This window comes from Columba livia, chromosome 5 (genome assembly GCF_036013475.1).
Source record: "Columba livia isolate bColLiv1 breed racing homer chromosome 5, bColLiv1.pat.W.v2, whole genome shotgun sequence".
Taxonomy (NCBI): Eukaryota; Metazoa; Chordata; class Aves; order Columbiformes; family Columbidae; genus Columba; species Columba livia.
The window spans coordinates 24242042-24262893 of NC_088606.1; the positions used below are offsets into that span (position 1 = coordinate 24242042).

General features: G+C 49.4%; 3 protein-coding genes across 9 annotated transcripts in view; 2 read left to right on the forward strand and 1 right to left on the reverse strand.

The window, feature by feature from the left end:
• Positions 1-8635, forward strand: LOC110358734 (uncharacterized). 2 transcript variants are annotated; one of them, XM_065063802.1, is made up of 13 exons: positions 7-212; positions 572-748; positions 1031-1136; positions 1634-1756; positions 2294-2513; positions 3528-3551; positions 4356-4478; positions 5473-5660; positions 6423-6622; positions 6942-7033; positions 7344-7398; positions 8074-8171; positions 8317-8635. In XM_065063802.1, the coding sequence occupies exons 1-13, from the start codon at positions 100-102 to the stop codon at positions 8529-8531; spliced, it is 1734 nt and encodes a 577-aa protein (XP_064919874.1). In that variant the 5' UTR covers positions 7-99; the 3' UTR covers positions 8532-8635. The 2 variants fall into 2 exon arrangements, with proteins under 2 accessions (XP_064919875.1, XP_064919874.1); XM_065063803.1 differs by lacking the exon at positions 6942-7033 and having other exon boundaries at positions 1-212.
• A 961-nt stretch (positions 8636-9596) lies between these two features.
• On the reverse strand, positions 9597-18909 carry GSTZ1 (glutathione S-transferase zeta 1). 3 transcript variants are annotated; one of them, XM_021287490.2, is made up of 9 exons: positions 18752-18909; positions 15623-15674; positions 14870-14937; positions 13969-14049; positions 13376-13501; positions 12758-12833; positions 11885-11937; positions 10628-10677; positions 9597-9986 (listed from the first exon to the last, which is right to left on the reverse strand). In XM_021287490.2, exons 1-9 carry the CDS (start codon positions 18770-18772, stop codon positions 9860-9862), a joined length of 654 nt encoding a protein of 217 aa, XP_021143165.1. In that variant the 5' UTR covers positions 18773-18909; the 3' UTR covers positions 9597-9859. The 3 variants fall into 3 exon arrangements, with proteins under 3 accessions (XP_021143165.1, XP_005502418.1, XP_064919890.1); XM_005502361.3 differs by lacking the exon at positions 18752-18909 and adding an exon at positions 16190-16287; XM_065063818.1 differs by lacking the exon at positions 14870-14937 and having other exon boundaries at positions 18752-18821.
• Positions 18910-18923: 14 nt separating this feature from the next.
• The window catches only part of POMT2 (protein O-mannosyltransferase 2), a 30188-nt gene continuing 28259 nt past the window's right edge, over positions 18924-20852 (forward strand). For 2 of the 4 annotated variants that reach the window (XM_065063798.1, XM_065063799.1), the window contains exons 1-3: positions 18925-19144; positions 19766-19850; positions 20665-20769. In XM_065063798.1, coding sequence (XP_064919870.1) covers positions 18930-19144; positions 19766-19850; positions 20665-20769 — 405 coding nt within the window. In that variant the 5' untranslated portion in view covers positions 18925-18929. Of the gene's footprint in view, positions 19145-19203; positions 19351-19765; positions 19851-20664; positions 20770-20852 lie in introns of those variants that run through there. The other 2 variants (XR_010472848.1, XM_065063801.1) reach the window with 2 other exon arrangements.

Consider the following 20852-nt stretch of genomic DNA (forward strand, 5'->3'; position numbering starts at 1 on the left):
GGCTGCCGCCGCAGGGCCCGGAGGCGGTGGGCGCCCGCCCCCAGCTGCCCCACGGCGCCTTAATGACGGCAGCCGGCGGCCCAGGGAGTCGCCCCCGCCATGCTGCGCGCCTGCTGCTGCGGCCGGGCCAGGCCGGGGGGCAGCGCCCGGGAGAGCGGCCTCGCCTTCTATGTGCTGTGGGCACTGCAGGAGCCGCCGCGGCGGCTCGGCAGGTCCGGACTGGCCCTGCCTGGGGCAGTCCCGCCGCTGCAGCAGCTGCCCCGGGGAGGCGAGGGAGCGGTGGGGCCGGCCCGGGTCCCTCTGTTCTAGGGTGGGCTCCCCCGGGGCCGGCGGCGACCCGCATGTCTGGCTTTGCCTCCCCTTTGCGGAGCTGCCCCAGCTCCTTTCCCAGGATACTGCTTACTCGTCACACCCCTGTGCAATCCTTTCTTTAAATGACACCAACCTTCTCCTTTTGCTTGCCCATGGCATAAACGTGTTTTCAAGCATTTTCTTATATTTTATGAAGCTACCATTTTACTCCGTGATTATTATCTCTATTTTCTGTTGTTTTTCTTCCCTCCCCACACAGCCAGGCCAGCAAGATGGGTTTCCAGGTTTGGCTGCCCCTGCCGTTGCCAAGGCAGCTGGTGGTGTTTGGGCTGGGAGACTGGAGCTGTTACTCTCCGGACACAAGCATTGCAGTGGACATGCTGGTGTCCCCGGGCATCGCGCCGCAGCGGCTCGGCACACTGGAGCCCACTCGCAGGTCATGGTGGGAGCTGGTGCTGCCAGGGTGTCAGGAGCGGTGTGTTGGGAAAGCTTTCTGCTCTGTGGTGCTGCCTGGTTTTGCTGATGTCCTCCCAAAGCTGCTCAGACCTGCTGGTCCACTGCTATGGTGTTTCTCTGTAGTGATGCTTTCAGCTTCCTTTTAGCTGTTACGAGGGCTGGATCTTTTTCAGCTTTGGGATGTTACCAGCTAGTGTGGGAACAGGAATTTTTCCCTGGTCGGTGTCACTTGTGGGCTGAAAATCTGTTGTCACCTGCACAGGTCTCTGGTGTGGGAAGGTGTCTGGAGAACTGATATCTTCCTGGCCTCGTTGAAAGAGATGGACGAAGGCAACTTTGTGAAGCTTGTCCTGACTGTCAGTGGACAGGTAAAAGAACTGATTTACTACTCTCTTCCTGCCCTGGGTCCCAAAGCTTGTTACTTCTGAGTGACAGAACTTCCTCTCTCATTTTCTCTGTGCTGCTTCGAGGCAGAGCTGCCTCATGTGGATCTGCTAATGCACACCTGTGCTGAGCCTAAACCCTCTGTGATGCTCCAGGCCTACTCCCTAAAGACAGTTTTGCCAAAACACCTCATGTATCACAGGAGACAGGCAGAAGAGCGTGGTTCACTTCCAGTTCCACTCTCTCCTGGGTCTGTAGTACTTGATGTTTTACCTTGTGCCGAAGCCCCTGGATTTTGTACCTCCCAGTGCCTGGCTTTGCTTTTCTCTCTTTGTTCCGTTGGTGCTGGAGATGAAAGCTGGGCTGTTCCCTTGCAGGGAATCTGTCCCTTGCAAGACATCTTTTTTGCTCACCCTCCATGGATGGAGACCAGTACACTTTGTGTGTTCTTTTATTCCCACTGTTGTTGTTTCTGCCACAGCTTCTCCGAGGTGTCTCCAGCAGTACACCTGCCCACCCCTTCCTCACCCCAGAGACCACCCAGTCACCAGTGCTCCCAGCAGATGATGTGCCTCTGGGTCAGGACCTGGAGGATCCTACTGTGGTATGTGTATCCTGGAGCCTTCTGCTCATGATTTCACCCTCTCCTTAGTACCTTCTCCCTCACTCATATCTGCTCAGTTGATGTCTAGCAGAAGTGCTTGCTGCTGCTCTCTTAGTGGAGACCTGGCTAAACAAGTTCTGGAGCCGAAAATTCACTTGTTCTAAAGAAAGTGCTGCTCTCCATTAAAATGCCTTTGAAAGGGTTGAATTTAACAGCCCTCAGCAGCATGATCAATCAGCCTGGTTACTCCTAGCAGAGATGGCCTTTCTGCCTTTCCAGTTGCTTCGTGCCGGCTGTGCCTGTTGCAGCCAGCAGTCTGAAAGCAGACCACTGGCTGGCCACACGGCAGCAGGTAGCTGCATTGCTCAGTGTGTGTTTGGTGGCTGATACCGATGGTGTGCTGGCCCTTAGGACTCAAAGGGAAGACAAGCCTGAAAACAGTCACGATGTGAAACTAATCTCTGGTCCAGCAATAGATAACTCCCAGTAGCCTCAGATCTCTTTTCAGAGCTGATTAGATGGAGACTTTTGTCACAGGTTAAGAGTCAGAGCTCAGAGGTGACTGCTAGAGCTTCCAGGCCTGGGAAGAAGGATGTGCACACACCATTGAGGACCCTGGTGGTACCCTGTGCCCTGAAGTCACCATCTGCCACAGTGGAACTCAGTGAGGCCTGGAGGAAGAGTCCTGTCCACCCCAAGAAGCCCAGAAAAATTTTATTTGAACCCACTGCGTCTGAGAGAGATCTTGATGAAGAAGGTAACTCTGGCGGCTTCCAGGTTTATTTTATAGGTCTTGTCTGAGCAACCTGTCAGTGCTGCTTGACAACAACTTCCCAGTCCATTTCTCTGTGTACCTCCAAGGCAAGATGAGTTTGTCTGTCTTGCCTTGCGAAGTACGAAGAACTGCTCCTTCCTGAATAAACTGCCTGATACATTTTTTGTCCATTGGAAAAGGCCAGAAATCGAACATGGGGTGCACTTAGTGTCAACACTCTGTACCATAACATAATGTGACTATCTCTTCATATGATTAAAAGTGCTTTATAAATGAAGGCAAGCATTGTTAGCCTTGTTTTACAAAAGGGTAAACAAAGTCACAAGAAGGTTACCTACTGTGATGTTCTGTAACCCTTCTCAGTGTACAGTGTTACAGAAACCTTCTGTTTGTTCCCCTGTTAACAGCATACCACTTGGTCCATAGAAGATGAAGTTATTATTAAACAGTTATTATTAAAGGACAGAGAATACAAAATTGAATGCATGTATAATTGGACTGATGCCTCAGTAGTAAGAAGGTAGCTGCCAGGGGATTTGGAAACAAAATCTTTAGCTTTCTGGAGTGTAAATTCCAAGTCAGCTCTAGGGTGTGACCAAGCTTTTGTGTAAATGTTTGACCATAGCTCAGTGGTCTCCATGTGAAGTGACTTCACTTGCTTCTCACAAAAGCAAATGTAGCTGTGTCATAAAGTTGCTTCTGCCGTAGGTAGTGGGAGAAGGAGGGAAATGAGCTTCCATCAGAAGGGTAAAATGCAGTAGTGACAGCATGATGGCAGTGGAAGTATGCCTTGCTCTTACCCAACTCCTGCATTTCTTCTGATCAGACTGATTTCAGGATAGTTGGTCTTGTAACTTGTTTGTTTCAGTGAGGTAGCTTAGTGCTGGGGTTTGGAGGAAGGAAGGTCAAATAGTTCTTAAACCGTGGAGCTAGGCACTTTCCAGGATATGTCGCTGGTACTTTCTTTATGGGGCTATCTCTGTGTTTCCTCTGCAGATCTGGCGGTGGAGGAGTTGCAAGGTGAGGATCTGGTTCCTAGACCCTGGTTTGACTTTTCAGCCAGCTTGATGATGCCATTACCTTTAACGTCACAGGCCTCTCATGCTTGATCCTTTATTTCCCCAGTGATCAAAAATAACAAGTAGGTTGTGTGTACATACATCCCTCTCCATGCAATTGCCCTCAGAACAGGTGCTTCCAGTACTGTTGGGCTCTCCAATGTGCTTCTGTAGCCCCTCTGAATATCAGGCGCACCTCTGGGTGCAGCCCTTTGGGGCAATATGGAATAGACTTTGATGAAAAAGTACTTTATAGCTTGCTCAGCCAACTGTCCTGGGAGGGGAAATGAGGAGGAACTGCATAATAGGAGGAATATCTCTGGAAGCAGCTCCAGACCTCTGGTTGTTATATCTTAGGCACCAACAAGCTCTCACTGGGTAGCCCTTCCTCACAAGGAGTTAACGCAGTGGGATGGCACAACTGGGATAAGCCTTCCAGGGATGGGTAATTGATGAGGAGGATCCAAGCCTGCCCCACCTGCCCATCTCTGTAGTGACAGCATATATGTGTCCTACATCCAGCCTGTCTCTTTGCTGCCTCCCTCTGTGAGCGATGTCTCTCATGTACAGCAATTATTCCCCAAAGTCGAGACAAAATCTTCCCCAGGGAGCAGCGCCTCTTTCCACCCCAGGGGGAAGGGACCTGGGGCCTTTCCTTCCCCTTTCTCCCTGCTGAGTCCTGAGCTGCCTGTTCTTGTCAGCAGGGAAGGGAGCTGGGGGTGTCTCATCTGACTGTGCTCACAGCCCTGTGCTCTCCCCTCCCCAGGCAGTCCCAGCGCGCGGTGGTGCCATGCCATGTGCCTCAGTGATCTGAGGACAGCTGTTCTGATCGGTGGAGAAGGTGTCAATCAGCACGCTTGCAAGGATGCACTCTGGAAGCTGGAAATCGGTAGGAACTTTAAGGCTACTGAAGACAACAGAGACTGGGGTTTGAGGACAACTCATGCGGATGGGAGGGGGTCCTCAGGGGTCTGTGCACGAGGAGGGGTCAGCAAAGGTGTTACACCTCCTAGCATGGTCAATTCTGGGTAGTGACTGGTGGTGATGTCACTCCAAGGCAATTTCCCAGTGTGTTGGGAGGGCATCTGCCGTGGATCCTGCAATCTCTTCGTGCTGCCTGTGCTGTGCTGTGCCTGTCAGGCCCCTGTGCCATGCCTTGGTAAAGGGATTAGGTCAGCCAAGGGAAAGGGGACAAAGACCCTCTAATGATAGTCCATGCTCGTGGAGCAATGGTGTCCCTTTCTGGAATAATTTCTGACCAACCATTTGCTAGTGTGACTGTCTCGTGCTACAGCAGACACTGGGTGGGTTTGTCTTTACTGCAAGTCAGCCAGCTGGAACATATATCCCTTTCTACCTGTCAGACATTGCTTTAATTTGCTGATGCCTTTTTTTTTTTTTAATATTTCTGCTCCTACCCCATTCTTCATTTGTGTCCCTGGTCCTTGGGCATCTGCTGGTGCTGCACCAAGCTGACCTGACAGCATAGGGTGCCATGAGAGGCTGTGGGGTTGTATGTGGGAGCCCTCCAGGAGCTAAAGTATAAGTTCTGGGAAGAGCTGGGTGAGTTTTAAGGGGTAAAAGCAACAGCACGGTTTGCAGTCTGTGTGTGATGACTGGTGGAGAAGTGTGAAATACAATTCCAGTGCCTTGCAGCAGCTTTCTGCATTTCACTGATCATCTTCCATCTAGTTAGTATTCTCCTTCATTCCTTACACAGAAACATTTCTGTATGAGTCTCCTCTATCACTGAATCAAAAGAGAGGAGGAGATGAAGTGAGCATAGAATCTTGAGTAAAGATTTTATGATATATTCTTTAAATCTGGAGAAATTGGGAGCATCTTTGAACTCCCACACTATCTCTCTGGTGTTGCTCCCACAGACAGTGATTTCTGGCTTCCAATGGGTTTCCAGCTACAAAATGCCACGCCATCATGCTTGTATGGTCACACAGCTACCTATGACCCAGACACCAAGCGTATCTACATCTTTGGAGGCATAAGGGAGGACAAAGACTACAGCAGCATCTACATTCTGGACACAGTCACCTGGAAATGGCTCCTTGTGGCTGTAAGTACTGAAGCTCTTCCAACACAAAAGCACAGGAGGGGTGACAGGTCCTGCCTAAATGTGGCAATCGATCTGCCTGTATCCTGACTCCAGCAGTCGTGGTCCACTGTCACTGCAGGTTGTCTGAGCTGCATAGTTGGGACTTATATCTTTAAGAAGGCTATGTTGAAAGGCCAGAAGCTCAGCAGAAACCAGAGGCTGTGCCTACAATGAATGAAGGTGCAAAAAATGGTTTCTGCAGAGTGCTGTGTCTGACCAAGGTTGGGGGTGGGAGGTACTGTACAAGCAGCAGAGGGAAATGGCCTCTCATTTTATATGATGCTGTTAGGAGCTGCACCGGATGCTGAGATGAAGAACTGGTCTTCTCAAATCAGGGGCTGCTCTGAGCACAGGAGATCTCAGAGCTCTTTAGATGCCTGTCATGTCCTTGCAGAGGGCCCTGTCTGCAAGGGTCTGCTTCTTTCCTGGTGAAGTCACAAGATGTGTTTTACAGAATAAGCCTGGATGAGGTCTTTCAGTTCTCTGTCATCTTCTGAGGAAGCTGGGGTAGGAGGCTGACTTCCTTCTCTCATCAGAACTTTCTGGTGGTGCAGAGTACGCAAAGGATGTGCTGTTTGCCTGTGTGGCAAACATCTGTCTGGGGAGACAATAAAGTGAAAACTGAGACTTGTTGAACTCACTGCGTGATGTGTGCCCCTTTTCTATGGGTCGTGCAGCAAATAATATCCTTCTTATTAAAAACATGTATTGAACTTCTTCCAGGCTAAAGGGAGGATGCCAATGCTCACCTACCACACTGCAACTATCTACCGCAAGGAGCTCTTTGTTTTTGGAGGGACTTTCCCCAAAAAGGCATCACTGTCAGTGGGACCCTGCAGCAATGTGCTCTATGTCTTCAATCCAGAGCATGAAATTTGGTACCAGCCCATCTCAGAAGGGGAGAGGCCTCTGCCTAGGCTGGGGTGAGAGTGCTTTTATTCCAGCCCTCCAGAATAGAGCAGGAAACCTCCACTCACCTTCCCTCCCACCCTAGTGTAATTTCCTAAATAGAAGATGATTGTTTTCCACAGTTTCTCCTTAAGATAGGGCTATATTTTGGGCAATGTGACTGTGAGTACCTCCTGTCAGGAATCCTGATGGGATTCTGTCTTTGGGCTGCAGTGGCTGGGGGCAGAGCCAGGTGTAGACTGAAGCTATGGCGGCCCGAGAGCAGAACCAATGGCGAAGTGTCAGTTTTGGGAACTTGCTGAAGATGCTTTGTTCACTTGCTTCTTTGCTCAGACATTCAGCTACTCTGCTGAAGAACAAGCTGCTGTTTTTTGGGGGTCGGAGGAGTTCTCTCTACCTCAGTGACATGCACATCCTGGATCTGGGTAAGAAAGTTTGTGCCATGTAGAAGCCTTAGGAAAGTCTGTTCTGAGGCAGGGACAGGTGAATGAGGCATGCTGGTTAGGAAGGTAGCATTAACATTATAAAAACTTGCAGCTAGGCACTGGAGATAGAAAACTCTGGGGTAACTAAACCCTTTCTGGGGTAAGACAGAAGGTAACTGGATAAAACAAGAGACTGATTTTTTGGAAGAAGCTGGGTAACAGAGAAGGCAGGTTATTGATGTGGCAGAGTATGGAAGTTTTTGTGGCTGAGCTTTTTGTACATTTCACCTGCCTTTTTCCTGTCTCTCAGGTTTCATGGAGTACACACCAGTGCCCCTCCTTGCAGGACAGCCTTCTGCACGTTGGTAAGAACCTACTGCAGACCCAAGAGCTATTTTCTTCCTCTGTCCTTTCTCTTTGAAGCCAGGTTTAAATGGTGCTTGTGATCAGACCAAAGATATCTCTGTCCCAATAGTCAAAATACAGTGGATGGCCCCTCTGCTGTGAGGCAAGAAATTCCTGTCCTGTCCTAGTTGGTGCCTGTGGAGGAGGGGTGCAGACCCCTTAGTCTCCCTGGAAATCTGCCTGTCAGGCTGGGCAACTTTTTCTGCCAAGTGCTAGTGCGCTGTTGTTTGAGATCCACAGTACTGGGAGCACAACAGACGAACCGAGAGGAAGAAACTGTACCAGGACTATGCTGTTCATAAAGGCACACTGTTGCTCACTAGAACGATGATCTAAATCAGACCACAGCCCAGCTAGCCTGCTGTCTCACTCCATAGAGCAAAACATAGGAGACTTGATAGCTCCTTCTGAGAGCTGCTTTTCAGGCCTGACTGTGGCCTGACATACAGAGGCAAACAAACAGCTCTTTCAGGGTTATTCAGTAAGCCAGGGCAGAAGAGCAGCAAAGTTAACTTCTATTCTGCAGCCTAAGCCCTCAGCCTCCTGCTGAAGTCTGCCCACCCTTGCCCATTGCTGACTGGGGCAGCCCCGGCAGGTTTTGCTGTAGTCAGCTTTCGGCTTTGCTTTTGTTGCAGTTTTCACGCAGCTCTGGCTGTGTCAGACCAGAAGGTTCTGATCAGCGGAGGCTGCAATGCCAAGGGAGCCCTGCAAGATGCCTTTGTCTTCCACCTGGGTGAGTGACTCTGCCTCCTGGTTTCTGTAGCTGAAGGTGACTACTGCGCTGCAGTGGTGTTTCTGAAGACCTAGCCTGGTTCATTTGTTTCATCCCTTGCTCTAAGAATGGGTTTGTCAGCATTGACAGCTGCTTTCTGCTTCAGATACTCTTTCATGGAGCACAGTGATCCACCACGACCTCTGTTCTGTGCCCCGAGCTGGCCACACATTGCTTGACCTGACTCCTGCCTACTTGATGGATGTGGACAAGGAGAACAAAGAGGAGCATAACCTGCACACACTGTTGGTCTTTGGGGGCTCCAACTGTGCTGGGACCTTTTACAACAGCACAGTCAAGATCCAGCTGGACCTAGGATAATGCACAACACTCAAAATGGGCCTGGAAGAGCAAGGGCTATTCACCAGCCTGAATACAGACATGGATGGCAATAAATGAGCCCAAGCAATGTGGCAGTCCAGGTATCTCTGTGTACGTGAATGCTGCCTTGACACAAGAGATCGTGGGTTTGTTAAGCCTTTCTGAAGGCTGTGGGTATTGCCCTCTTATAGTAGCTGATACACAGTATCAGCCTGGCAGAAATTGCCTCCCATATGCCTAGTGTGGTACCTGGGCTTGGGTGCCAAAACACTCAGTGGGATCTGAGCTGAGCCTGCACAGAACACACTAAGAGGCTTCTGGGGTTTTGCTTCTTGCTCTACAGGTTTCTGGGCTGGAATTCCCAGGGTGCTTTCAGCTCTGAGGGTGACTCAGTGGTTGGGTTTAATTTGGGATGAGTGAAATGGGATTTACTCCTGCTGCTTGCAGGGTCCTCACAGTGAAAGTACAGGTGTTGTTCTGGTTTGGAAGGAATCTGGGTGGGATCCTCTTGGGAAATAGTCTGCAGCCGAGGACTAGGAAAACACCTAGAGTGGTGACTGAAGATGGGAAGAGAACACCATTGTTTTCAGCATATGGGAGTGGGCTGGTTGTGTCTTGCTGACTCTGGTGCTACCAGCTAGCTTTGCTTTAGAGAGACCTTTATTATAAATTCTGCAAGACTGCTGCTAGGCACAAGGAAGAAGTACAACTCAGCTGTCCCAGGTAGTAATTCACTTGTCATTCCAAGGGATGGCAGAGTTGCTGACTGTTGGCTCTTGCAAAACCCATGAGACAAAACAAGGTTTGGGATTAAGCTATCTTCTGTGAGAGAACAGCTCTTACTGTTTATATCCATGGCACTGACAATTATGCCATAGCTCTGAGGCAGCTACAAGGACAAGCAGGCCTACCAGGTGAGTAACACACTGTGTACACTGGTTCCCTACTGTTGTAGGTTGTAGAAAGAAGCAGCCCCTGTGGGGAGTCCAGAATTGGCTCAATGCCTCACAGTTGTTTGTGCCCACATTCCCCAACCCAAAGCCATACAAAGGGGACTTCTGATAATTATGGATGTTTCTGCTTTAATCTGCTTCATGGAGATACATCAGATAGAGAACAAAACAGAGTCAGAAGTAGCTGCAAGCTTTCCATTGCAGGCATAGCTCCTGTAAGTCATCAAGGCTACTTCCAGGTCATCTGTCTTTCTTCCCATCCAGATGACAGTGAGACATTACTAGGGCTTCCTGCTGGCACTGAGGTCCTACTCAAGCTGTAGCTGTTGTCCTCTTTGACACTCTATCTTACTTGATTTAATAAGTAGAAGGGCTTCAAGCTCGCAGCTCTGCAGGAGTATCTGGCTGCCGGGATGGGTGGCTTACTTTAAATGCCTCTAGCTCCAGGAGAGCTTTGTTTATTCTGGTTATTGTGGGATATGGCCCCATGTCCACTTTGAATCTGCAAAAGGAAAATAATTTGTGAGGTACTCTTGAGGCAGCCAGCCAGTGCAGCAGTGAGCAGAAGGGCAGAGCAATGTGCTGTGTCTGCCCAGTATGGGAGAAACTCAAAGTCTGGGGTACTTCTGCTTTAAGAGAAAAGGTTCATCCTTATAGGTTTAAAAACAAATGCTAGAGGAAAGGTTAGTTCTTCTGTCTTCGCTAGGCTTCCACATAGTGTACAGCACAGGGTAAGAAGGCACTATGTTTTTTCCTGGGAATCCTCAGCCACTACTTGCATAAGCTTAAGGCTTTCAACAAATACAGTCAGATTAATCTTCACCCCTGTGTGCAATGTAAATACAGGGCAAACAGGGAGAAAGGATGTGGAGTATGGGCAGTCCTAGCTTTTCTAATGGCATAGACTGAGTTTCCTCTAGGGGCCTCTAAGAAGAAAGCCCAGTTCCTTATTTCCAAGAGCTTCCAAAAGAGACAAAATTTATGATGCAAGAAAATTCCTGCAGAGAAGAATCCATAACTGGATAGGGCAGGCAGGGTGGATGCTTTCCTAGCAGGCAGAAGGAGCAGCAGAAGGTAAACTCCGACAGCCCAGCATAAGGAGTAGGTGCCCTTAAAGAGCACCTCAAGCTTAGCTTTAATTACCTTTCAGCATTGGCAACTTGAGGCACCAAGCACAGATCAGCCATGGAAACCTGTGAATGTAGGAGAGAAAAGGGGTGAGAGCAACTTGGAGCCTGTCCCATCACACTTCACTGTTGTGGCAGCCTTTGACAGCAGGAAATTATTTTATCAGCCACTACAGAGGAGTTGTCACAACAATCCCATTCTTTAATCCAGCATAAATAGTATGATAATGTTACAAGGAAAGGAACTTAACAGGAGTCACTAGTAGAAGCCGTCAGCCTTTAGAGAGCTTCATATTTACCATCTAAGCATCATGACCTCAAGGACACGGTGCTTCTATGGCAACTGCCTCTGAGCAAACAAAACTGCTGGCAAGCTGCAGAGGGAGGCAATGGAGGGAGGAGGAGAGTTCACATGGCTGGGAAAAGATGAGTAAATTTTGCTTGTTTGCATTGCAGGAATATCAAGCCCATGTCAAGACCTGATACGTGACAGGGCCTTTGAACACAGGCTCAGGGACTTGCAATCTGACAAGAAGACTCAAGGACAATGCAGCCAGCTGCCTATCCACAGAGGCATCTGCCCCCAGCCCACTCCCCAGGTCACAAAGCTCTGTGTGCGTTTCAGAGCACACGTTATTCTCCAGCATAAGATCTCGTAACTAGCCTTTGTGCACCCAGGGCTCCAGTTCCATTAGACAACCCTCAGCACCACAGGTTATTGCAGGAGCCTTCCATTTTTGCCAGGCTTTTATAGGAAAGATCCAAGTGCCTGCCAAAGAGGGCTACTAAATGCAAGAGGCCTGAGTGGCCTCTAGCTTGGGGTCAGAACAGCTTGTATGTAAGGTCTTTGAAATCTGTCCATGTTAAAATTGCATGAACAGAGCAGAAAAATACAATACAACTTGGTTAAGGGTTCTGCAGAGCTAAGAACCGAACTTGTGTCCTATGACAGGTTACTTTGAATGCCAAGTCTCTTAAAAATGAAGGATATGTAATTGGTTTCTACATCCTCTAGTAGCAGCCAGATCCTAGATACAGCTGCAGAATTTGGCCATCAGCAGCTTACAGGCAGGGACAGGTAAACATCTCCATAACTATTTGCAAGTCAGTAATGGCCTAAGTAGGATCCATGCAGCTGTTTTACTTGTGGTGAAAGCACCGCATGTAACTCTGAGCACTGGATGGGGTTGTGCTGTTCCCTTCCTATAATATGTTATGAGTTATATCGGTGTTTTCAGTTCTCCAGTGGTACACAACACTCTCAGATACTTACTTCATCCCCCACACAGTAGCGCCCAGCAGTGTGCTGCAGAATCTGCTCCAGTGCTGCCAAGAGAGGTGGTACACTGGAGTGAGGCATTGGAAACACATTTAAAAGGGACACCCAAGACCTTTTAGACTCGGAATTATGAACAAAGGCATTTTAACACTAAGCTGAGTATGAAAAAGGAACAATTTGGGACAGAACCTAGAAGGAACAGGTATCTCACAACAGCACAGTTATAGGCATCTTTAGGGTCCCTCAGCCTTCTGGGACCAAGGGTGATTTCAGCTGCTCCAGGCAATGCACTTGAAATATTAAGAGGACAATGTAGAGATATGAGAGTGGGAAGGGAAAAATGCAAGAGTTCAGTCAGTTTGTGTCTGTGCAGAAGTGAAGATGGGCCTGCCATTCCAGCACATAGGGTAAAGGGTTTTGAAGAAACAAAAAGCACCTTATTTCTCCTAGGGAGGAGAAGAAATACTCTGCTACTTGCTAGAATTTCTGGGAGTTTTCCATCAGATATATTTTTTTCTGATGACAAACGCATAACAATATAGACTAATAGAACTTTAAAGCAAAAGGGACTAGTTTGGCAGCAGCTGGGTGGGAAGGAGAAGTGCTGTCAGCCCTCATGCATGAGGATCCATCAGCTGCTGCAGTGTCTGGGATGCCCTTAGGCTCTCCTTCTTCCATGCACAGCAGTAGAAGCACACTGGAGAGTATCTTTCCTCTGAGACCCTGGAGTGCTACCAGCAGGGCAGGACCCCAAAATACCAGCCTAGGGAGATCTGTTGTTCTGCTTGAGGAGGAAAGTAGGACCCCAGCAGTGCAGAATTTTGAAGGGTTAGCTGAAGCGCTGATCATTTTGAATGTGGGACGCACCTTGGAAGCCAGACACGACGCAGTTCTGAGCCCATTCCATTTTTTTCTCCCCTATTTTATTCAGGATGCTCAGGTTCTGTGAAGGCAAGTGCACTCCAGGTTAGACTGACTGCTGCTGGCTGGACCTTACACACTACCTCATCCAGTGGAGGAGAGGGGAGAAGGGGAGGTGCCAAACCTGAACCCCCAGCTTGAGATCAGCCTGCTGGGGCAGCCCTTGACCTTGCCCTCACCGCACCGTGCACCCCACTGTATCTCTCTCCTGGGGCTGTTCTCTACCTGCTGCCAGGGTATCCCTTTGCCTCTGCCTTTCCGGTTGTTGTTCAGTTGTCGTCTTTCTAAAACACACTAGACCCTGCAGTGAAACTGCATGGGTTTGGCTGTTTTTGGAAAGAACTCCGGGGCTCTATAGGATTTTTTTTTGGTAGGAAATACTGTATTGTTGCCATTGGCAGATCAGGAAGAGGCTAAGCAGAGATTTCATCTGCTAACACACAGTCTTAAGGTTTGGCACTCCATTGGCTGGCAGCAGTTTATAGAGACAGAACTTTTCAGATATACCGACTTCTGGAAACCCATTCTGCTTTTCTCATTTGTATGAATATGATAAAGCAATACCTGGATTGGCTGAATGCCAGCAGCAATGTGATCCGCAATCATTCTGACTTGGGCTCTCTTCTTCGGATCTTGTGGCAGGAGCCGGGGGTTAGGACGGGTATCTTCTAGATAATGAATTATAGCTAGCTGTAACAAGCAAAGAGATTTTGGGAAGTTATTGGAGAGCCAAAGAAAAGTTCACATCCTGAACACATGGGAAAGGGGAGCTGATACAAGAGAACGTAACAGCTTTTACAGGAAGTTTGTTACCAATCCAAGCAGCAGAGTATTCCCTTTGATGTCGGCTTGGGATCTTCTTGTCATTTAGCCCAGCTATAATTTCAGGCAAACCCTGGCCAGCCATCTAAATCAGACTACAAAGTGCTCAGGGAAAGGTGGAGTTACAAACCAAAGCTGAATTGAGCTTAAATCCTTGACAGCGGTTTCCCAGCAGAGGCTGTGTGCTTTATCTGCCCCAAGTGGGATTGTTTGTCAGCAATGCCATCTCTTTTCCAATGCACAGATGAGAGCTCAGGGTAAGAGATGAAGCAAAGCCATCCCTTCAGACTGGCAGCAAGCTGGAGTGAATGGTTAACAGGGATGTGGCTAGTTACCGACTCAGAAAGGGTGATGCCATCAATTTTCAAGACTGGGACTTGCTGCATTGGATTCACTGCCTTGAATTCAGCAGAAAACTGTGGAAAGAAATGGAGATTACTGTAACAAGAAATTCTTCTTCCTTGTTTTCTTCCCCTAGAACCCAATTGCCAATTTATTTTTTTACCTGGCTTTTCATTCTACCTCGGTACTAATATTTGCAGTAAGTTATGCTGTACTATTAGCCTAGAGCAAGCTCTCACTGGGGCTCAGGGGTCACCACATCCAAGGCCACACTGCTGTACTTCTTGATAAACCATCAACACAAAGGCCAGGATGGCAGGATGAAGCAGTGTCACTATCACAGTTCTAGTTCTCCAACTCCGCCTTAGCCCATAGTGGCACATTGAGACAGTGGTACTACTGGGTGCATGTCTCTCAGTTAAGGCCCCCTAAATAAATTCTCAGTGAAGATTTCTTCTGACAGCCCATCCATTCCTTTGGCAGGCCCTTTGCAGCCCCTTGCTGTATCATTTAGCATCTTTTGGATACCCATTCCCCACCACGTATACTTTCTGGCGTTAACTGCATGAGGTCCAGTCTGTGTTTAAACTGCAGTGCAGCTTCTCTGAAGTCTGTGTGCCAGGTATGTTCAGTTATATCATGCTAAGCAGAAGATTATTTGCATTATGAAATTCACTCACAGATGCTTAAGAGAGGAGAAGACCTTTAGTCTCCTGCAGCCATCTCCTCCCATCCTGCTAGCCAGGAAATACTGGTTTAAAGGAACTATTAATTACAGAGAAGCAGTGAGGAATTCAGTGACTTTGCCTGTGAACTTTCTAGTGCTGATCCAATTCTCCTAATGATCCCCAAGTTCGGTACCCCTGGAGAGAGCAATGACAGCTGTACCCTTACCTGCTCTCCCCCGTCCTTCAGGAGGTTCACGGGTACCACATCATAGGCAATCCCTTTCAGAGCCAGGGCTAGGGAGAACAGAGTGCACAGCTTCAGATGGGCACACTGAGACCAGTGTCATTGTTAATGGGCTCAGGGAAATGTTACCATCTCCATTTGGAAAAAAGAATGGCTTTAAAAGCAAAAAAGACCCAATACTTAAAGAACAGGCAGCCTGAGTCCACCAAGAAGATAGTGCTCTGGCAAATGAAGGACCCAAGCACTAAAGATCAGTCCTGGCAAAAACACTACATTACTCAAAATAAGCTTTGCCACTCTGCAGCACAGCTGCTCCTGACAGGCCTTGTACAGGGCAGGGGGGGCTGTGCTCACAGGCACATCCTCGCTTAAGACTGTCTCAGTCCAAGTAGGGACCATTCCCAGTCCTGCTTAGCTCTCAAGACCTGGGCAGACCGGAGTCTAAGGCAGATTCAGTGTGAAAACAGAGCGTAGGGCTGTTCTAGATAATGTGGAAGAAATAGTCATCTGCATGGATCCCTCTAACTAGCTGCAGACTTAGCAAAGCCTTTCTGTCTGTTCCTCTCCCTTCTCCCTGCTCCAGATAGGCTGTGGTATTTCCTTCCTTCCCACTACTCCTGGATCAGGTTGGCTTATGTCTCTCTCTTAATAAGTGACTGATTAACTGGGTTAGCAAAGGGGAGGATACTGCAATGACACCAAGACAATAAAACAGAGATCAATAGTGGATCTTACCGATTCTCACCCTCCAAGAGCAGGAACTTCGGAAATAGCTATAAAGTATCGGCTGAGAAGAGAAAGACAGATAAAGTGGTTATATAGTGAGAACACCAGAGTATTGTAAGGAGAACAGTGCACAAAGAGAAGACGTTTCAGGAACTGCAAGACTGCAGAGTGAGGTCTCAGGGAGAGAGTGCTCCTTTCTGAAAGTGGCTGTTCCTGTTTTGGATGTACAGGTAGTGTCCTTGTCATGCTGGCCCTCTGAATATTGAGTTGCACCTGATGCTTCCAGCAATGCACCAGTGCCTTTAAAGTTATCTCCTACAAAGCTTCCCTCTTTGTCTCTATGAGATGTTGCTTTTAGCCCCTCTTCAATTTTTTAAGCAAATTGCCCACTGATTATGCCAAGCACCTGCTCTGGGTATTTGCGTGGCATGAAATGGCTTTTCCAGCCACGCAGGGCAGGCCAAAGCCTCTTTCCAAATAAGAAGAGTTACTGCTGTTCCAGATGAATGCTGAGACAGCTGGACTGCAGCACCAAGGCAGCTTTTACAGACCCTTCCACCCTGTCCAAGCTCTCACCTTTTCAGATGCCATGGTCAGCATGTGCAGTCTACTCCAGGAAATAAAAGCAATCTCTTTGCTTTCCCTTTTAACTCAGCCAGGAAGCCTTATCTCCTAAAGCCAATGAGGAGAGGACTATGACCCCAAATCTGTGCCCAGGGCATGGAAACCAGCCACTCAGATTCAATCCTGAGCAACTGTTGTCAGCTGCACCCACATCCCTGTGCCGTGCAGCCTCAGCCAGATAGCAGAACCATTAACCAGCTTTGAGGTTGGAAGCACATTTAAGAACTAGCTTTATTTCCCCAGCTTTTTGTCCAGAAATATATATCTGCGGAGCCTGCCAGGCTCTCCACAGTTGCCAATGCAGAAAGATAGCCGGGGGGAACGAAACAAGGAAACTGAAGGCATGTGCAGAATTTGTTTCACTAGGGACTGACTGCCAGCTCCCTGAATAGGGGCTGCCTTTGCGGGGGGTCCCTCAGGGCACCCCTGTAGCCCTCTTCCCATCAGTTCCAGCCGGTGCTGAGGGTTTGCTACACTGCGTGCCCGTGAGAGGCTGCTGCTCTGCTCCCGGGCCAACTTTGTGCAAAATATGAAGCTCACCTTATGGTCTTTCCACGCAGGAAACTGGTATTCATGCATGTCTCTAAATAAACCTGTAATCATGTCTCTCCTCCACAGAACCCATGGCATGCCAGGGAGCTCTCTGTGCCTCCACCCTCCCAAAATGCACAGAAATTATACCAGAGACTGACAGCAAGACAGAAAAGAGGGATTTGCTCACTGATACACAACCTGTCACCAGAAAACCAGAGAGACCCCAAGGATTTCTGTGCTCCAGTCCTTTGTAAACTCGATGCTTCTCTTACAGTTTAGATTGGTTCAAATAACTTTAAATGAGGCATGCATTTGATTAAATTACTCTAGTCAGAGTTTACTGGAGAAATGGTTTCTATGTGAGGAAGTGATGGCAGTATTGACAACACTTTCGTGGACAAAGTACTCGCTGATTTTCTTAAATTCTCTGCTTCTGGAACCAGGGCATTAGAAATCTCAGCTATGCTTTTTTTTTTTTTCCAGATGTCTAGCCTGCTGGGTTCCGAGGAAAATACATAAACTATGACTTCAAAAGGGAAACATACAGCATTTGTTACATACTATTTTTACTTGTTTTTCCTGGGGACCTTGCTGATGATCTTTTGGCTCAGATATTCACGTCCTTCACCACATCTGTTTTGGACTCTGGCCTCTCAGCTGGCAGACACATTTCTCCTGATCTTCTCTACAGTTGTTGTTTTTGCAGCCTGTACTATCACTTGTAATAAATTGTTCTAAGTTAATTGCTTTGCCCTATAATTTCAAGGCCTCGGGGGATTTTATGAAAATGAGCACGGAAAACAACCCATTTCTCAGCTGGGAACTGTGTCTCCAGAGGCTGGGCCTGGTATGATCCCTTAAGTTCATGCTGATTTGCTCCCAGCAGCAGAGCAGATCACAGGCAAAACAATCAGCTAAGTAAAGCCTGGAGTCAGCAGGCGTGTTTTATCCTCAATAGACAGGTCCCAGAGTGACGTTACAGCTAGTCTTCCTTGGACTAAAAGCTGAGCATGGGCCAGGGGAGTAGCGGGGAAGAACTGCCTCCATTTACAATCCCCATAAGCTGCAGGTTAGACTGGCAGCAGAAGGGAGGATAGCAGGGGGACATTTTCCTCATGTCTACTGAGATTTCTGGTTTGGTTCTGTTTTCATTTCCAGCATGAGTGCCGCAGTGAGGAAAGTTTGGGCTTAAATCCCAATCTAGACTAAAAATCTGGGATACGCATTTCACTGTTTAGGAAGATGGAGGAGACACCCCAGACTTTGTGTGCTGAGCCCTGAGGCTTCCAAGCCTGTCCGCTTCAGTATGGTCTCCTCTGGATACCACCTCCTGCCAGGTGACATTCAGGATGTACCTGGAAAGGCAAAGTCTTTTCACCTCTTTCCTGAGAGCCATTGCTCCCAGCAGCCTGCACACACCGTTGCAGAGCACCCGCCCATGTGGGACACGAGAGGAAAGTGCTCCTTGGAGGCTTGTACAGTGGAAACCTCGGTGTCCAAACCGCACGGCTTGTATTCTGCTGGCTTGAAACGTAAAGGTACAAGCAGAAGGAACAGGCTTGCTCCTCAGTGCTCACGATCTCTGTAGTAGGCATTGGTGTTAACAGCTCACATGGATAAACTACCTTAAGTAAACACCACCACTGCTTTGAAAGGCCTTAGTTTTATTTAGCATGGGGGCAAATTCCTTGCTCTCCACTGAGACGGAGCCGGGGTGCAGGCCGGGGCAGCGGAGGGCTGTGTATGCGGTGCTGTGCACGGGGGTGCCGTCCTCTCGGATACCACCATCCCGGCCTTGCCGGGGGGTCCGGGGCACCAGAAGCTGATTTAGGCCGCGATCCCAGGCAGCTGCCGAGGCTGTAGCGAGGAGCCGCCGCCCCAGACCCCGCTCCCTCCAGTCCCGGCGCCGCCACTGCCCGCGTTCCCCTCCCGCCCGGTGGGGACGCTCCGTAGGGAGAGTGGGAAGCCAGAACCGCGTACCTTGGCCGCGGCAGAGCTCATCCCGCGCCGCGACCCTCCGCGGGGACCGCGCTGTCAGCGCCGACCCGACCTCGGGCCGTGCCCCCCCCTCAGGGCTCCGCGCACTGGGGCCGGCCGCGGCAGGACTACATCTCCCGGCGTGCCCCGCGCCCGCCCGCCCCGGACTCCGTCTCCCAGGATGCGACGCGCGCGTCCCGGCGCTGGAGCCTCGCGGATGCCGGCGGCGGGGGGCGGCCGGGCCGAGCCGGGCCCGCTGCGGCAGCGGGAGTCCCGCCAGCTGCCGGGGCGTCCCGCCGCCCCTCCCGCTGCGGCTCGCCCGGCGGCGCTGGCTCTCGTCACCATCCTCAGCTTCGCCTCCCGCTTCCACCGCCTGGCGGAGCCGTCGCACGTCTGGTACGGGCTGGGGCGGGGCCTGTGTCCCGGCGGCAGGGCAGTGTCCCGGGGACACCGGGCTTGTGGGTGGGTCTCTGCCCCCTCCCGGAGGCGCCCCCGAAACAGCCGGAGTTCGGTCTCGGCGCCCACACGCCCACCTTCGCCCGTTCCGCAGCCCCCGCCCGCCCCTGCCTTGCCCGGCCGGGGGGTCCGTGTTCACCCGGCAGGTGCTGGGGCGGGATCCCGGCAGCGGGGTCACAGGGGCGGGTTGCGATTTCTGCCCGGCCCCGCGGTCACCGCGGCTCTCGGGACATGGTGCCGAGAGGGGATCGGGGGTCGGGGGGGCGGGTTTGGGAATCCATGGGTTGCAGGCTCTTTTTTAAACAAATCTAAGCTGAGCCTGGAATGGGAAGAGCAGACTAGAGGATTTGGAGTGCTGATGTCAAACTCTTTAGGAAGGACCCCGCTTAGAACGGCTGAAGTACTCGCCGTGGTTTTCCAGTGAATTTAATGCATTGTTTCCTATGGAATATACAGCAGTCACCCTCTTCGTGGTGAAAAGCATGAGTAAAAAGACATTCCTGGAATTTTTTACTGTCTTCAGCATTCTAAGAGGTTGTTTGGTGCTTTTGTTTTTTCCAGTTGGGATGAAACTCATTTTGGGAAGATGGGAAGTTACTACATTAATCGGACCTTCTTCTTTGATGTCCACCCCCCTTTGGGGAAGGTAAACTGCGCTTCTGTTACATGTGTTAGGAGCCACAGCAGTGGGCCAGCAAATGTTTTCTCCATCCTTCTGGCTGAAGGATGTGATGAACACCAAACCCTTTCCCAACTGTTGTTGGCATCATGGTAATTTGCAATCTCTGTCCAGACACTTCACTTGCATCTTTTCTTCTTTATGAAAATGCTTTGGATATAGGAAAACAAAACAGTATTGCATATTGAGTATTAGAAAGGCTGGACATTAAAAAATGAACGTGGCACTTACGTGCTTTGGGGGGGATATTTAATAGAAGCCTACGGTTCAAAGGAACCAAATAGTTCCTGATAGCTTGTGTGTAAATGAGACTCCTGCCACAAAGGACCCTGAAAGCCTTGACTCGCTGTTCTGTAATCGAATAACTTGTTCTAGCAACAGTGTGCAGTATTGATGAAGGTGCACTCCTCCTGCCTCAGAAGGATTATCTTCCTTTCAGGCTGAGATGCCTTAAACTATAGGAATAGGGAGCTGTGGGAGAATCTACAGAGATAGAATGCGCTAAATCCCATACCTGGTATTTCTTTTGAACCTGCAGTCGTCCTTATAGTCAGCAGCCAGAGCCCTTTTGATCCCTTCTAGTTTTGCTTTTAGACAAAGGGCAATATGTATACATATGAATTCTGTACATAAACTCTTGTTTGGATGATGTGTCTGAATTAAGTAGTTGTCCTGTGGATCAGACTTGGCTTCTATAAAAATCTTACATGCTGCTGGCTGGGATACTCCTTCCTCCAATGTGATTTCCGTGACCATTTTTTTTTTCACTTTTCCTCTTCAGATGCTGATTGGACTTGCTGGCTACCTTAGTGGATATGATGGCACATTTCCTTTCCAAAAGCCGGGGGACAGATATGAGCAGCATAACTACATGGGAATGAGAGGGGTAAGGCTCTACAGGCTAGTGTCAAGCTGGTTACCTCTCCTGTGCTTTTCAGTACAAAGTGTTATGTCAGAAGAACAGCTCTC